The sequence below is a fragment of the Ipomoea nil genome, unplaced genomic scaffold, assembly GCF_001879475.1.
Source record: "Ipomoea nil cultivar Tokyo-kokei standard unplaced genomic scaffold, Asagao_1.1 scaffold1509, whole genome shotgun sequence".
Lineage (NCBI taxonomy): Eukaryota > Viridiplantae > Streptophyta > Magnoliopsida > Solanales > Convolvulaceae > Ipomoea > Ipomoea nil.
Window position 1 is genome coordinate 2329145 of NW_017617937.1, and position 18455 is coordinate 2347599.

General features: G+C 37.7%; 2 protein-coding genes and 1 long non-coding RNA gene across 3 annotated transcripts; 2 read left to right on the plus strand and 1 right to left on the minus strand.

The window, feature by feature from the left end:
• Positions 1 to 281: 281 nt before the first annotated feature.
• On the minus strand, positions 282 to 2041 carry LOC109189151 (membrane steroid-binding protein 1-like). Its single transcript, XM_019339919.1, has 2 exons — positions 1590 to 2041; positions 282 to 887 (listed from the first exon to the last, which is right to left on the minus strand). The coding sequence occupies exons 1-2, from the start codon at positions 1898 to 1900 to the stop codon at positions 491 to 493; spliced, it is 708 nt and encodes a 235-aa protein (XP_019195464.1). The 5' UTR covers positions 1901 to 2041; the 3' UTR covers positions 282 to 490.
• Positions 2042 to 5419: 3378 nt separating this feature from the next.
• Positions 5420 to 7959, plus strand: LOC109189154. Its single transcript, XR_002055548.1, has 2 exons — positions 5420 to 5730; positions 7639 to 7959. It is a non-coding gene; the product is annotated as an uncharacterized LOC109189154 (long non-coding RNA).
• A 951-nt stretch (positions 7960 to 8910) lies between these two features.
• On the plus strand, positions 8911 to 12709 carry LOC109188816 (flap endonuclease GEN-like 2). The gene is made up of 13 exons (XM_019339453.1): positions 8911 to 9095; positions 9187 to 9344; positions 9833 to 9894; positions 9992 to 10119; positions 10367 to 10418; positions 10537 to 10609; positions 10714 to 10787; positions 10892 to 10951; positions 11034 to 11293; positions 11384 to 11466; positions 11589 to 11689; positions 11836 to 11966; positions 12041 to 12709. The coding sequence occupies exons 1-13, from the start codon at positions 9028 to 9030 to the stop codon at positions 12498 to 12500; spliced, it is 1710 nt and encodes a 569-aa protein (XP_019194998.1). The 5' UTR covers positions 8911 to 9027; the 3' UTR covers positions 12501 to 12709.
• The last annotated feature ends 5746 nt before the right edge of the window (positions 12710 to 18455 follow it).

The following is an 18455-nucleotide window of genomic DNA, read 5'->3' on the forward strand; positions in this document are numbered from 1 at the left end:
TTAATCATGCTTTTACGGGCAATTTCATTCTGACAAGATGTCTCAGAGCTCGACAGTGATGGCCATTCTCGCTCTCATTCCCTTACTTCCATCATCTCACATCAATATGGAACCCTCACCAGCTAACTGGCCTACCTTCATCCCTGTTAACTAACACAGAGCAGGCCTCTATAGCCCACCAACTATTATTCCCGTGACCCAACCCCTGATGCCAACTCATACCAGACATTCAGGAGGGGATGGGATAGGAAAGATATCAGATTGTGGAAAAATGAGGCATGAATAAGGGTATTCACTGCTGGGCATTGGTTCATTATTTCATTAGAGCAAACTGGGAGTTCAGATAAGAAGTTTACCTAAAGAAGCATTTTACATAGAATTAAGTTTTCATGAAAAGGAGATAACAGATAGACATCCAATAACAATCCCTTCATAAGAGGCTGCTTTCCTCGCTCACACGTTGGTGCTTTAGATGAACATATGGCGACTTCTAGTCCTTTTTGTCCGCATTGCCATCAGATGCACTAACTCCTTCAGTAGAAATGGTTTCTGGTGGAGTATGCTCAACGGGGTTAACGGTTTTAGATGGCCTGTCCTCTGCCAACTTAGCAATCTCGGGTGAGACATCAGCTTGCTGCTCAGTCGCCTCTGAAGGTTCGCCATTAGCAGTTCCCTCACTTTCGCCCACTTCATTCTTGACAGTTCCAACCTTGACATATTTGCTCATGAACTTGTATTCCCAATCTTGTAGGGCCTCGAGCTCAAAAGGACTGAGCCCGGAGATGTCACCAGTAAGATCTTTCTCCTCAAACGACATCTTGGCAAGAGCTCTACTAGCATCCTTTCCAGCAAACAATGCATAAGGTCCCCCAGGTCCGTAAAATATTCTGCAAGAATACACAAAATCAGAAAGCATGTGCACACGTAAAAGCGTTAGCCAAAAAGGGTGAATCTCATTAACAACAAATTCAATCCTTTTGGCAATTAATGTTAAATTTTAGGGTTAATGCTAACAAACTCATCTTTAGATACTTAAAATGGACAAGATAACAGAGGTGACCCACAGTTAAATTAAAAAGCATCTTTACTGAAACTGTAATCAAATTTTCTTTTTCATTCCATAGAAGGGGACACACAAAATTTCATGCATTTGTATACAAATTTCATCAGCACATCACAAACTCCAGCAGTCTCAAGATACACCTTCAGAATATAGATTCCAGAATCTTAGTTAAACCTAGTACTGTGTGTTGAATCCCAAGAAACTAGAATCTGAAGAAAAGTTGAAGAAGGGTTCAGTATGTATTAGACTATCAGTTGCCAGGGAACTAAAAAGCATTAAAAAAAAATGTGTCACATTTCCACTGTTAACCCCTTTCTCAAAAAGGCCAAAAATTCCACATTGAATCTTGAAATATTCCATTTATACTACAATAACACTTAACCTATGCTTAAACAATGAAATCCCAGACCCAAAAGCAGAGAATTTCAGAAAAATGATCAAAAGCAAAAAGCCACACCTTTACTCAAAACAAAAGAAATCAAATACCCATACCACAAAAAAGACAAAAAAACTATCGGGAATATACCTGCTTTGAGAAACATCATAGATCTGGCCCTTGATGGCCATGAGCAAAGGCTTCTTAGGATCAGACCCATCATACTGCTTCAACTCCTCTCCGCTGATCTCCCCGACCTGAACCGGCGGCGGCAGGGGCTGCATCTCCTCCTCCAACTGCCTGGGCCTCTGGTAGTTGCTGTGATTAGAGGACCCGAACATCCCAGACGCCAAATGGTAGATAGCAAAAACCAGAGCAACAGCAGTGAAGAAAGTAGCCGGAGATAGACCCGTGTATGTTGTGATTGCCTCTTTCAAGGCCTCCCATAGTTGCAGGGCCATTGTTAGACGAAGAACTGAAGAGAAATCTGCAGAGACGAGCGGAATAAGAGTGAATTTTTAGTGATTAGGTAGAGAAGATGATGAACGGTGGGGTCGAAGCGTGGGGCTTCTTCTTCTTGATAAGCGCCGAAGAGGACTATTCGTTAACCCACCTTGTTACTATCAAACTCTAGTAACGCAATTCGAGTACAATTCGAATTTAAAATTATTAAATATTACGGAGTATTAAAATAATAAAAAATGATATTTTGACTTCCATAATTTCCTTTTATATTTATATTATATAATAATAATAAAATCATGGCCAAAAAATAATAATAATATTTTCATTTCTTCTGTCCAGTAAAAATTTTGTCGTTTTCAGTGTTTTCTTTTTAAACTAAAATTCATCAATTACATTGGAATTTAAATATTTCGAAATTTGAAAGATTGCTTGCCTACCATAATTATTCTTTAATATCCTATTTAAGAGATTAGAAGCCATTAGGTATGAATGCAAAATGAATTAAAATTTGAGACGATTAATGCAATCATCAAGACTAACATTAAATTTAAAATTAAAAAACTTACCTATATTGGTTGCTTTCTTTAGTATTGGGCTTAAGCAGCCGGTGGCATCATACTGTGAGTTATGGAATTTGAATTATTCAAAGGTAGCCAACACTACAAATGTTGTCCAGATTACTTCTGTTGAGTTATGGAATTTGAATTATTCAAAGGTAGCCAACACTACAAATGTTGTCCAGATTACTTCTGTTTGGGTTCGTCCGCAAGTTAATTTTTTAAAATGTAATGTGGATGCAGCTATCTTTTCGGATGGTGTTGGGTATGGTGTGGTAATCAGAGATTATACTGGTCGTTTTATCGCAGCTCACAGTGTCCGGATTGATTGTGTTCGTGATCACTTGTTGGCTGAAACTATGGCAGTGAAGGAGGCACTCTCTTGGTTAAAGTCTAGTGGCTTTAATAATTTAGTTATTGAATCCGACTGTCTTATTTTGTGCTCTCGTTTTTATTTGAACTATTTAGACCTTTCTTATGTTGGTTTGTTAATTAAGCAATGTCGTAGTATTGCTGCTGACATTGGGAACGTGTCTGTTCACCATGTCAAGAGGTCAGCGAATCATGTGTTAGCTCGGACAACAGATTCTCCGTCTGTCTTAGGGTCGTGGCTATCTGTTCCACCGGCCTGTATTTCTCACTTGGTTGATTATTATTGCATTCGTATCTTTCCTTTAAAAAAAAAAAAAAAAAAACTTCGATAACCTACAACGTTATAACATAATAATATATATACCTTATTTTCCTCTCAATTATACGGAGTAACTTATAAGGATATTGTTCAACTTTTTTAACACATTTTTCTTTACTATTTATGGTAATAAAGTTATTTTTATTCATTAGTTAACTCCATTAAGTGTTTAAAAAGTAGTTTACTTATTAATTAATTAAAATACAAATCACAAATTGTTATATTGTGATTTTTTTTCGTCTAATCGTGTATCATGTTCTCAATTATAAATGTATATATCCACTTTTTTTTTTTTCTAAGTATTCTTAAAGTGGTTTATTTTATTCAGTTTATAATATAGCTGTAAAATATTAATACAACAATTTGTAACCAACACCCTTTTGTAGGGGTGAACATTGATTACGGTCAATAACTTATCAAAAACTGAATAACCCATAATGATGTTTAATCTTCACAGCTGATAAAAATGATCAAATTCAATTTTAGTTTTTTTTTTTTTTTTTGAAAACCTCAGTTTTAGTTGATTACTGCAAAATCAAATATCATGACACATGTAAACTATTTCATTTCAAATATTTAACTTCAAATCACATCAGTTATGCTAAGTTATAAATAACCCCCCGCCCCCTCTATATATATATATATAAAGTTACACTCTCGTGCAAATGGATTTCCCATGAGCGAAATAGGAATGACTGATGTCTGTTCATATGTCCAGATCTAATGGATGAGAAACACTGGTTTACAAAAAAATGCGATGGTATTTTTGTAAATAATTGAACATCGAAGTGCAAGTAAAATGTATTACAAGTGCATGTAAAATGTATTATAGGTGCAAGTAAAAATTTACACTGAACATCAATACTAGTTGCACCAATAGTTATAAGTAGTTGCATACCTATAGTTATAAGTAGTTGCACCTAGGTGCATGAATGTTTGCGGGTGGTTTTTAGGGGTATTACTTCCCGCTGAACTCCGATCAATGAATGTTAACAAGGCAAAATTACATGCACTTGCAGGCGAAAGTAGGTGCACTTGTAGGTGAAAGTAGGTGCACTTGTAGGTGAAAGTAGATGCACCTGATCAATGAATGCTGACACGTGAGGCGCGCTGATTGGTTCGTATTTCTCTCATGGACATTTATTCGCACCTGAATAAATGATTATTAAAAAATAATATATGATAATTGACTGGTTCAACACATTTGGTTAAAAAAAAAAAAAATTTATGTGTTATAATACAAGAACAAAGTTGACCATATGTACACTATTGGATAGTGGTTACGAGCTTATTTCATTATTCGAAAAACAACGCTTTAGCTTGAACATTTGAAAAAATTTATGTAATTCTTAACAACCCTTTGTGTTAACGTGTCTTTCTAATAGTCGAATAAACTACTATAATTCTTTAATGGGAAAATAGCACTTTTTCCCCCTGTGTTGTTTACTAATAGCACTTTTTCCCCCTGTGTTGTTTATGTAACCACTTTATCCTCCTCAATTGTTTTTGAAGTGGCTATTTTTCCCCCTCTCCGTTAAGTAAATGTTAGGACAGTTAAATATGAGGGTAAAAATGACATTTCACTTATTATTATTATTGTTATTATTATTATTATTATTATTATTATTATTATTATTAATGAACGACCCCACCCAACGCTCTAATATACTGCAGTTTGCAAACCAAATTCATTGCTAATAATAATAATAATAATAATAATAATAATAATAATAATAATAATAATAATAAGTCACACCCAACGCCCTAATATATTGCAGTACTCCACGTCTAAAACGTACAGTTATATTGCAAACCAAATTCATTAATAATAATAATAATAATAATAATAATAATAATAATAATAATAATAAGTGAAATGTCATTTTTACCCTCATATTTAACATTCCTAACACTTATTTAACGGAGAGGGGAGAAAATAGCCACTTCAAAAACAATTGAGGGGGATAAAGTGGTTACATAAACAACACAGGGAGAAAAAGTGTTATTAGTAAACAACACAGGGGGGAAAGTGTCATTTTCCCTTCTTTAATCAATAATTTAATATTACATTCAAATTGATTCATGACTTTAAACATTTTTGAAGAAAAAAATGTGGTTTGCATATAATTGAAGAAAATATAAATTACTCCATTCCTTTAGGATCTAGGTGTTAAAAATTTAAAATGCCATTTTCTTGAGAAAAAAAAATGCCAAAATGAAAAAAATAAAATAAAAAAATGCCGGTTTACAAGATTAGGGTCACTCACTCACTCATAACCCGTAAAGGACCGGTTTACAAGATTAGGGCTTGTAATTTCTTTAAGTGAACGAGTCGCTACTCGCAATCTCCCCAATTCCACATCGCCATTTCTGTAATCTCGACGCTCTCAACAACATGGGTGGAGGAGACCACGGACACCACCACGCCGATGCGGCCGGCGACTTCCGGGCCAAGGTCTGGACCATGACCGGCGGACCTAATTGCAGGCCCGTGCACTGGAAACGCAATACCGCCATCGCCATGGCAGGAATCGTTCTCATTTGCATTCCCATCGCCATGAAATCCGCCCAGCTCGAGGTCACTAGCTTCTAACCCTGAACTGTCTGCACATGCTTAATTTTATTATTATTATTATTATTATTATTATTATTATTATTATTATTATTATTATTATTATTATTATTATTATTATTATTATTATTATTATTATTATTATTATTATTTTCTCATTGAGTGCATGTTCTGCTAATAATTTTTATTCAGAAACATATGAAAAGTTTCTTTGTTTTTCATCTGTTCTCTAAAATTAGGATCATTTGAATTTAAATTAGGGTGTTATTCATTTTTTGTCCCTATGATTTATTCGTGATTTGCAAATGTTGCTGCAAAATTAAGATGTCCCCTGTTGTGGTGTTAATGTATCTGAATTTGGCCTCACTCTTTCACGAATACTACTATGTGGCAGTGTAGAAGCCTGGGTTATAAATGAAATTATATAAGTTTCACAATCAAGGTTTCAGGATGAATTTTAGGATTCCCCTCTTGGGGGTGGGGGGCAGGTAGTGGTACACAATTGTGAATGGAACGATTGGAACTTGGTCAGGTGTGAACTAGTGGTGCTGTCAAGGGTCATATGTTCAATATTAAACCGACAGTGCTCCTCCTAATGAGTTTAGTATTAAAGATAAGTTTTGCAATCACAGATTGGGTTTTTGGATTCGGCTTGCTTTGTAGGCAATGGTATTGGGATTGACATGTGAGAAGCTGTGAATCTATTGGGCAGTTCAATTGTAAGCTCAGTGTTAGATCGACAGTGCTGAAATTGACTTTAGGATAATAAAGTTGCTACCTTGTTCACACTGAAGTATGACTGGATATATTTGGTATTTAAGATTGATGTAACATTGAAATGTGTTCAATGTGATGCTTCATTGTAGCACTTCACAACTTTATTAACATCAGAATCCACATCTCTGGCATTGATAATTTGTTGCTTTAAAAAATTTGGTGATCTTATTGTGTTTGAAATTCGAAGCATCTATAAGGCAACTAAAGGGCTGATTAAATCCTCCCCTTATTCCCCAAAGGCAATACATTATCTACCTTTCTAGTTAAAGTGTAATGATTGTCCATCTATGACATTCCGTTTCCTATTTTATAACATTTTATGAAATTTGTAATCTTCTCTACTCCATGTTTTTGGCATTATCTTAGAGAATCTTCCCTAATCAGCTCATAATACTTTTTTCATCACTCTTCCATTTACAAGTGTACTTGATTGTATACAAGAAATACAACTCTTGCCCCTTGCTTCCTCAGCCACTTTCTCTAAAGTGCATGTGAGCCACTTGTTCTTGATTTCAACTTGAAGACATTTTGATATTTGTAAATCTCACTTTTGCGATGTTCTGCCCAACTATCTTACAATTTAGCTCACTCTTTTTATGTTAAGAGTAATAATAATGCAGCTAATAAGATTAACAATCATATATTGAAATGTTGGATTGATTTGTATTGCCGTGCAGTTGTCCAATGTAAAGCATATGCTAAATTTCTATCTCCCCTAGGATGACATAACTGATTGATTAGGAGGGTGACTTCCTAGTTTCGACTTTTACAATCCAATTCCGTTATTAACCAAACCGAGCTTCATACTTCATAGCTACCTCTTTTATTCATTTAATAACATCAACTTCTACCAAAGTGATTATTCCGTTATTTACACCAAACCGAGCTTCATACTTTGTAGCTACCTCTTTTATTCATTTAATAACATCAACTTCTACCAAAGTGATTGTTTTCTCTGTATTTCTTTTTCATTTGTTCCTGTTAGTTCTCCTGGATTGAAACTTTTGTGAATGAAGATCGATTTAAGTTTTTGACACAATAACCAAATGTTTGCAGCTATCTCTCTGTCACAGGCTTGCATGCATTGATTGACTCTTTGCTTTCGTGTAGTAACAATATTTCATTTTTGCTTTGCAGCAAAGGCCCCATAATCCGGTCAGGCCAATTCCCTCTCAGCTCTGGTGCAAGAACTTCGGGACGAAAGAATACTAATTTTGTGCTAGTTTGTCAGTGAAACTGTCATGGATATCAGCTGTTCTGTGGATAAACTGTGTAATTGGATCCTGAAATTGTGTATTTCACTATTTCTTGGAATTTTTCAATTTGAACTTAGCAAGTCTTCAAGATAACCATTTTGGATTGAATAAGAAATGACTGTCTTGTGCTGCTCTCTGTATAATCTTGGGAGGTTGGCCTTAAAATTTGTTCTTAATAAAGTGATACACTTCTTCTTCTAAATTATAATTCAAATATATGATTATTATATATGAAGTTTATCTCTCTCTCTCTCTCTCTCTCTCTCTCTCTCTTTCATACAATGATGTATACTCGGCTACTGCTTTTTAATTGATTTTTTTTTAAATAAAATTAATTTCTAAATTGTCTTTATTATTATTATTATTATTATTATTATTTTAATAACTTAGGTTTTTGGGCTTTGTCGGAATATATTATGACCCTATAAATCACCTTTGGCTCATGAAACTTTGAGATTAAGACTAATACAAAAATAAAAAATTAAGTCAATTATTAATATTGATGTTTGGTTATGTATGACTTTATAATAAGAATAAAGGTTTTAAGATACAAAAATAAAAAATTAAGTCAATTGTTGATCTTAATATAATGACATTCAAAGTATTAATATGAACAAAAAAATCAAAACAAAAATTAAAAGTATTGACTCAAATTTAAAAATCAAATTACCAATAGGATGAAATACTGATTTTTAATTAAGGGATGTGGGTTTTAATTGAAGGTAGTTGTGTTTTAAAAAAGTTGAAAACCAAACACTAACTATGATTTTAATTCTAATTCCTTGTGTGTAAACTCATGAACCAAATATACCCCTAAATTTTACACTTTCATATACAAGGAGCTCAATCCAAATCCAGAATACAATTCAAGTTTACTTTTTTTTTTTTTTTTAAACAAATTTAAACTTTTAATATTCCTGGTCTTAAGTGATGTTTTCATCCATCCACTACTCACTAGACTCATTATTCATTTTCCGTGTTCATACTATTACAAAACAATTGTGCTTCAAACGTTACTTGCAGAAACCTGAGGGATGATGGTCTGTAATTATATAAAAAATAAGGGTTCTAAGTGAAATTATCTCAAAATACAAAAAATGCAAAGAAAGAAACGCAAAAATGGTTTTCTTTTCCTTTTTGGGTATGGCAAGTGTTCAAAAACCTGTATTGAACGGAAATTTGAAAAGCAACGGTCCAATTTCATATCAAGAATTCAAAATCTGCAAAACCCGTGAAAGCTTTGCCTTCATTTCTTCAGCGCTGGAGAAAGATGGGTGTGAAGAATCTGTGGGACATCTTGGATTCTTGCAAGAAAACTCTCCCCCTTAACCATCTCCAGTAAGTTCCGTCGTTCTCTAGTAATTAATTTTTGATTAATTATGTTCATCTTTTGATTGTCATACAAATTAATCAATATGTAATTTAAAAGGAACAAGAGGGTGTGCATAGATCTATCTTGCTGGATGGTTCAACTTCAGAAAGTAAACAAATCCCACTGTGCTCTCAAGGACAAGATTTATCTTAGGGGTCTCTTCCACCGCATCAGAGCTCTCATTGCCTTGAATTGCAGCCTCATCTTCGTTACTGGTACCTTTCCCTTTCTCATATCTACGAGAATTGTGGGCTTGTGTTAATCTTATTTGTCTGTGATGACACCTTACTCTTTACTCACAAAGTTGGCATCTTTCTTGTGTTCATTATGGTTTTTTCTTCTTCTATGCTAAAGATGACTCAAAATATGTAAGTGATTAGTGTGTCAGTTTCAGCTACCAAGTTTATATTCTATATTCTAGACAAAGATGTTTGGAGGTTATCCAAATTTTGATTCTTGAACTTATAAGATGCCAGGTAAGGTTACTTCCAGTTTTGATTATATATGTTCTAAAGCAGTTTAAATGCAATTCATTATTTCCAATTATCTTAACATGTATCTGAAAATGTGTGGAATTATTCATTGATACGTAATTGTGCTTAAGTATATGGTTTACGAATTTGTAATCTGCATTCTGGATGCATATTGGTCGGGAAACATTTCAATTTTCAATCACTTTTCTCAACTAACATTTATTTGTCAGATGGAGCAATTCCTGCTATCAAATCTGCTACTTATAGACGGAGATTAAATGTTGGAAATGAGGTAGGAATTCTTCAACTTGTGTTTAATTATTGCACTATTTGCCCGTTCCTTGTACTTTGTACCCATGGTTGTTATGACATTGCTTTAAATAATGCAGCTTTCTCAGGAAGAGCCAAATATAAAGCAACTGTCATCAATTCGAAGAAACAGTGGATCCGAGTTTTCATGTATGATAAAAGAAGCTAAAGTTCTTGGGAAGGCACTTGGCATTCCTTGCTTAGATGGGTAAGCCTATGAGTCTCGGAAGAGTCATTTTCACCTTGATGTTGCTAATTATGTTACAAACTTGATCATTTTGGTTAAGAAAATGAGTTTGAGGTAATTGAAATGAGCAAACTAAGTGCTAGATTTTTTGGCATTGAATCGATGATGATTTTGTGAGTTTTCATGGTTTTAGATATAGACATATAGACATATGAACTAGGTACTTAACTCTTTTATGGTCCATTGACATCTTATGGAACTTTCTCAGGATTGAAGAGGCTGAAGCACAATGTGCGTTACTGAACTCAGAATCATTATGTGTGAGTAGATGCAATTGAATTAATACTGAAAATCCATTCGGCATCAGTCTGTTATCATCATCATCATTTGCCCATTTATTTTAGCAATCTCATCGGTATATTTTGTTATGATCATCAGGATGGATGTTTTACTGCAGATTCTGATGCATTCTTGTTTGGAGCAAGGACTGTATATAGAGATATTTGCCTCGGTAAGATTCCCGAGTCTGTTTTCACATATTTCTTTTCTGGATCTTCCATCGTGTTTTTCAATATGGTGGTATACTAATACCGTTAAGCATTTGCAACTGTTTAGGCGATGGTGGTTATGTTGTTTGTTACGAAATGGATGATATCGAGAGAAAACTTGGGTTTGGAAGGAATTCCTTGGTAATCTTATAGGCCCGAATAATTCTTCTTGTTCACTCCTCCTAACTCTCTTGAAGTTTTTCGGAGCTTAAGTTATAGCTTATGTGCGACTGATTTGTTTCCAGATTACTCTCGCTGTTATCCTTGGAGGGGATTACTCACAAGGAGTTTACGGGATTGGCAGGGTATGGTATCATCCATTTAGTCTTTATTATCTGCAATGGTTGAATAAGTTCTTATACTCTTTTTTTTTTTTCGTGTTTATAGGAGTCTGCTTGTCAGATTGTTAAATCACTAGGTGACAGTACGGTTCTGCAACGAATAGCCTCAGAAGGATTGTCTTTCGTAAAGAAGACCAAAAATTCGAAAAGGCACATCGAAGCCATGCAATGTGATAACAAAGAAAACTTTCCTACTAATAAAGATGTCCTAAAAGGCGATTTACAAAGGGACAAAGAAGTGTTGCAAGTAATAAACGCTTATTTGGAGCCGAGGTGTCATCCAGTCGACTCTGATGCTGTGTACAGGTAAACTTTCTCGATTTCTATCTTGATAATGCGGGGATTTTGATACCTTAGTATAGAAGCAAGATTGATGGCAAAACTGGTTTCTTGCAGGGTTCTTGCAGTATATCCATTCGAACGAAACCAATTTCAGCAGATATGTGGGAAATATTTTAATTGGCCTTTTGAGAAAACAGGTAAGGTTTGTTTTATAATGGAATCTATTTTGGAATGGAGATATTGGCATTGCTTTAATCGATAGAGCGAGGAACATAAGATTCAAAACTTCAAAAGTAATGGTTGTTCTTTTATGGCTCAGATGAGTACATCCTTCCTAAGATTGCTGAACGAGAATTACGACGATTTTCTAATCTGCGATCTACTTCAACAAAAGCAGGACTCCAGGTTTCCTTGAACGAGGTATCACCTTAATAATAGTCTTCACGTTTTGCATATAATGTTTTGTTTTCAGACAATCTGATACATGAAGTTTTAGACTTTTAGTTATGTTTTGGATAGATTTTAAGGTGGTTCCCGATATGAACTGGTTTTGTTTCCACGTACAGATGCCAATTAAGTGCCCGGTCTCTAGCATTATCAAGGAAAGAAAAGTTCAGGGAAGAGACTGCTTTGAAGTTTCTTGGGATGGAGTTGATGGACTCGAGACCTCCATAGTTCCAGCAGATCTTGTACAGAGGTATAGCAGTAATATATGTGCAGAATGGAATGTTTTTTACATTGACTTCGTATTCGTTTTGTCTGTCGTTTCAGTGCTTGTCCCGAAAAGATTATCGAGTTTCAGGAAAGAAGAGCTCAAAGGAAGAAAAAACCAAAATCAAGACGGATAAGAGTGGACAACAGGCCACCCTCGAGTGAAATCGAGCTGAAGCTGCAAGCAATGCTGCTGGAAATCGACCAAGAAAATGCAACCGTCTTCCATGGATCACCCGAAGTGACTGATCTCTCGAGTCCTCCACCTCCACCTCCACGCCATGCTTGTCTACTCAGCAAGAATGCAGAACCCGAAACTGAAGTAATTGATCTCTCGAGCCCTCCTCCCCGCCATGCTGGAGGAAGCTCAGAGCTTCAAATCGATGATTTTCAACGCCCCCCCGTTGATGTAATTGAGTTGATGAGTGATTCAGACAATGAAATGTTCTCCCCTGACCATCTCAAGAAAGCAAGAGAGCTAAGATCTTTCCTAGCAAGCATTCGAGAAGACATTTCTTGAAGGATGAATTGAATGGGAAATGTTTGTATCATATTTGTGTTATTTATCTACCATAAACAAGCTAACTCAGCTTTGATTGTAAGGCTTCACACTATCATGTAGATACAGCATAACATTGTTCGATTTTGTCTTAATTTCGATATCCTGACAAAATTTAAAACGAAACTATTAACTGCCATGATAAGATGAACCAAAATTAGTTGTAACAATTTTACCCGTGTTTGGTTGCGATACTTAATACTAAATCTATAGTGCTTTAATGGGATCAAGTTGCAGCTCTACAGCTTTGTATAATGTCATAATAAATTGCAGACAAGTAGACCACATTGATTTTGTACAACGTTGTACGACGTTGCTTATGGCCACTCCTTAGACACTGCAATTCTGCAAAGTTAGTTATCCGCTAAAATTATGATATGCCCTCATGCCACCAGCTTGCACGAAGTGAATGTGATTTTTGCCTTGAAAATAAAGTGATCGAATGGAGAATAATTCTTATACCAGAATGTAACGAGTTTGATTTTATTATTATTATTTTATTTTTGGTGTAATTTCGGATTTCTACGGTCGAACACAATGACTAATCCCTTGCTGAATTGTAAGCATCTCTATTAGTGGGACAACTGACATGGAGATTTAAGACTTGCTGAGAACCCCAAAGCTAATGATCAAATCCTTGACGTGTGGCTAATAATGGATGAGTCTCATAACAAGTTCGATTATTGTCAATATCTTTTCGATCAAATTTGTCACACAAGATCTTCCTAATGCATGCCTTTTATATCTCATGTGTGATTTATGAATGATAATGTTTATTATCTGATAATAACACGTTACATGATGTGCGCATTAGTTCTATATATTCTTATTATGTATACAAGTAATGTTTTAGAGATATACCCTTAGTACATAGAAAGTCACTAGAATTAGGTTGATTATGCTATGTGCTAAGCTCAATTTGATTGAATGGTTGAAAAGATGTTTCACGTGTTATTCACTCATATAAACAAGATTGGGAAAAAGTATTACAACTGTCGGGAGCGGTCGAGAATATATATATATATATATATATATATATATATATATATATATATATATCTGTATATTTTTATTAGTGGGCTATTACATAGGTGAATGATAATACTTAAAAAATATATAAAATTAAAGAAATCATGTGTAAAGAATGCATATTATAATGTATAAAAATATAGTGAGGAAGTAGTAGTGGTACAAGAAAACACCTAGACAAAGGACCACGGTCTTGTCTCACATGATTATCCATTTGTTACGTACATTAGTTACTATATTCAAAAATAAATGAATAAACTTATCTTTTATTTTGACAAGACTGGAGTACCCGCCAGCGGTTAGGCATAAGGAAGTTGGTGTAGCGTCGGCATCCAAGTGTTTAATTTATTATTTGATTAATTCATATTTAAATTAATCACTTTAATTATTATATATATTTTTTAATTATAAGGAAGGGATACAGGATACCCTATATACACACTACTTACCTCAAGTGAAGTTTAAACCTATCACCTCTCACTTAGGGTAGCAACCGGGTACTTACGGACTACAAGCCACTTGATACTTTAATTACTATAGTTAATAAATACAAAATTTGATTTCATATAATTAATATAACCATATTCGGAGTAATATTTTTATGACAGTTGGTTTCATAAAGTGATTGGACTCGACCTAAATAAGGTTGACTTGACAGATGAAGTCACCCAAGAAACGTTAGTTGGTTGGGAGAGATTAACCTGAGTTCCACTTGAAGACATAGTCCAATTGAATCATTGTTAGAATTAGGCATTATTGTACCAAGAAGATGCTTAGATTAATTATTGGCCATTATTATATTGAAACTTGAAAGATTCACATGGTTCTTTAACAATAATATTTGCTATTAGCTTATGCATAAATAACCCATAATTTGTAATATTTGGACAGCCATATTAGCTTGTACCCCACTCACTTAGTATCCGATTCACATTGTACTAAATTCATCTATGAGAAAGATGAAATATTTGCTTGTGCAACTCATGATAGGAAATATACTCTAGGTGTATAGCTATATACCTGCTTGAAATGTACTCCTTCGGACTTAAGGAGTGATTCTCAACTTGAGCAAACCCTATTTAGTGACTCGGCTCAATTTAACCCGAGGGACGGATCCGCGAGTAATTATGTGAGCTGTAGCGTAACATGTCGCGAGCTCCGTAATTCCTTGAGTTTCTTCTTCCTATCCTTTATTTCCGAATAATTTATCGGTTCCGACCTATGGCCTTAATTAGTGCGGTAGCCTGAGCAAATAGCCCCTCGTATCAGGAAACATGAGTCATGAAACGACACTATGACTGACCACATCATTTTAGACTTGTCGGGTATATTATGACACGTGGACCAATCTACACGGCTCTGATCCCACCGAATGCATGCAAAACAAGTGGCAAGCATGTCGAGATCACAAAATGTGCTCCCTTCTAACTCCTATAAATAACACATTTAATGCTCTTTTTTTTTTGGGGGGGGGGGGGGGGGGAGGGGGAGGGGGTGGATAAGACTTCTAGATTTTCACTTAACCTGACCTATACTAACTCGGGAGCTTCCGACCCGCTATCACTTATTCCTGAGCTCACATAGTGCAATCGTAGGACCTTATCGTATAACATAGCGTATTTACTACATCAACAATATAGTTTTAATTCTCAATCATTGATAGGTTGAGTATTGGTAGTCTGGTGGTTGACCTTGACCTACTCCAGTCCACAATTGTAGGACACATTTCTTAATTTTATAAGCAACAACCTGGACAATTTTATTTCCATAATTCTGAAAAATATTATCAATTATTATACATTATGTAATATATATATATATATATATATATATATATATATATATATATATATATATGACGGTAAATATGTTACTGCATAATATTATATGAATAACGAATAAGAAAGTAACAATAGTTGTATTGCCTTTTGTCTCAGTATAGAAAATACAGTGTCTTTGTCCAGAGTATTGAACGTCCCCCTCCAAGCTGAGGGGAGTCCCTACTTATACAAAAGCTGCTAACGGTAACAACATGAAGCATAAATGGGGAGCTAAACCTTTAATTCTCTCTCATCAATGGTGACATCAATGGTGGCTTCAATGGCAGTAAAGGTGACAGCCGTTGGAATTCTGCCCGTTGGGTTTCCATGTGGTGTCGGATCAGATGCTGCTTATGATCCGGGTCGGGTGCCCCAGCACCATTCCATGTGGTGTCGGGTCAGATGCTGCTTATGATCCGGGTCGGGTGCCAGCACCATTATCCTGTCATCAGTCCCCCCTACTCCCGAGTCTACCGATGTGTTGAAGTTGACTAGGGAGTAAGACTGAATTTGCTTGATATCGTGCAGAATCCCGGTTGATCCCGAGTATGTGATTTTATTTTCCAAATCACACATGAATTTTTTTTTTTAAGCTGGCCGAGGCGTGCGCCTCGGTCGATCGTGGCCGAGGCGTTGCCTTGGCCGATCATGGTTGAGGCGTTGCCTCGACCAACCGTGGCCGAGGCGAGCTCCGGCCCCTTTTTTTTTTTTTTTTTTTTTCTTTCTTTCATTCTTTGTTTTTTTTTTTTTTTTTTTTTTTTTTTTTTTTTTTTTTTTTTTTTTTTTTTTTTTTTTACGGACAGGCTGAGACGCTGCCTCGGCCAGTGGCCGAGACGCGGCCCTCGGCTTGGCCGAGGCGTGCGCCTCAGGCCCTAGGCCGAGGTACTGCGCCTCGGCCTGGCCGAGGCGTGCAGGCCCCCGGCAGAGGCATGCGCCTCAGGCCCTAGGCCGAGACGTGTGCCTCGGCCCGGCCGAGGCGTGCGCCTCAGGCTTTAGGCCGAGGTGCTGCGCCTCGGCCAATGGTCAAGACGCGTGCCTCAGGCCTTAGGCCGAGGTGCTGCACCTCGGCCTGGCCGAGGCGTGCGCCTGGCGGCATTTTTTTTTTTTCGCTGGCCGAGACGGGCTGCGGCTTAGGCTGGCCGAGGTGCGTGCCTCCGGCCGATCACGGTCGAGGCGTCGCCTCGATCGATCGTGGCCGAGTCGTGCACCCCGGCCGATCGTTCGTGGTCGAGGCGTCGCCTCGACCGCTCGTGGCCGAGGCGTGCGCCTCGGTCGATCGTGGCCGAGGCATCGCCTTGGCCGATCATGGTTGAGGCGTCGCCTCGACCAACTGTGGCCGAGGCGTGCGCCTTGGCCGATCGTGGTCGAGGCGTCGCCTCGACCGATTGTGGCCGAGGCGAGCTCCGGGCCCTCTTTTTTTTTTTCTTTCTTTCTTTTTTTTTTTTTACGGACAGGCTGAGACACCGCCTCGGCCAGTGGCCGAGATGCGGGCCTCGGCCGAGGCATGCGCCTCAGGCCCTAGGCCGACGTGCTGCGCCTCGGCCTGGCCGAGGCATGCGCCTTAGGCTCTAGGCCGAGGTGCTGCGCCTCGGCCTGGCCGAGGCGTGCGCCTGGCGGTTTTTTTTTTTTTTTTTTTTTTTTTTTTTTTTTTTTTCGGCTGATGCGTCGCCTTAGCTGTGTTTGGCCGAGGCGTCGCCTCAGCCGTGGGCGCTGGCCGAGACGCGTGCCTCGGCCAGTGACCGAGGCGCGCGCCTCAGGCCTTTTTGCGGCTCGGCTTGAGGCACCGCCTCAGTCGTGCCTTGGGCCGAGGTGTGCGCCTCGACCTTTGTTTTTTTATTTTTTATTTTTTATTTTTTTATTTTTATTTTTTTTACAATGTGGCGTCGGCCGGCTTTTGGTTGATCGAAGGTGGTGCTGAGAACCTTTTATTTGAGCAAAGTAACCTGGGCAGACCATTATTACAAAATATTGTTTACAGATCTGTGCGGACCACTACTACAAAATATTACTTATAATATCTAATTAAATGTTCTGAGTTCCATACCCGATCGATCATCCTATCAGATGGTGTGGACTTGAAGGTCCTTTCCGCCAATCTTTTTGCATGCTTTTACGTAACAACTGCGTGCTGCTCGCTGGTCTCCTCTGACGACTCCTATCCCACTCGGAGTAGGGAACTTCATACACAAGTGTTCCACCGACACTATGGCCTTGAGGTCCTCCAGTGCCGGTCTCCCCAAAATGATGTTGTGCACACAATTGAGTCTTACCACGATGAATTCCACGTCTAGTTTGCGAATGTTAGGGCTCGTGCCTATCTCCACTGGTAAGACCACTAACCCCTCCGTCTCATTGAATCACCCGTAAATCCAGAGAGTGGGGTACATACTTCTTTGAGCTGGTTCCTAGGTATCCCTAATTTGGTGAAGGCATCGTAATACATCACATTGACTGAGCTTCCCGTGTCGACTAAGATGCGGCGGACAATGACATTGTTGACGTCCATCTCAATCACCAGGGCGTCATGATGGGGTAACGGGCCCTATGGGAAGTCATCATTAGAGAAGGTGATGGCCTCCTGTCTCTGTTTCTCTTCTCTAGGAAGACTCACCACTTCTCCCACGTATAGCTGCCGGCTCCACTTCTTTCTTTCCGCAGGCGTGTCACCCCCTGCGGGTCCACCATAGATAAAGTGTATGGTGTGCTTCTTTTGTCGTCTGGGCGCCACCTCGATTTCTTTCTCGCTATCATTCTGCTCAGATATTTGGTCGTGTTCTCTTTTTTTAGCGTTCGAGGTGGACGGCTCTGTGCCATCCTCATTCCTCCATACATTTTTTGGTGGATTGTGTTGCGGCTGTTGCTGCTGCTTGGATCGCTTGACGAAATGTCGGAAGTAGCCCTGCTGGATGAGTTCTTCTATTTGTCTCTTCAAAACGTGACACTCATCCGTATCGTTGCCGGTTTGCCTATGAAACCTGCAGTACTTTGTTTGGTCCACCTTCGGGGAGACCTTCATGCACTCCTCGGGGAATTCTACAATTCCCATCTCCTCAGCTTGCTTTAGAAT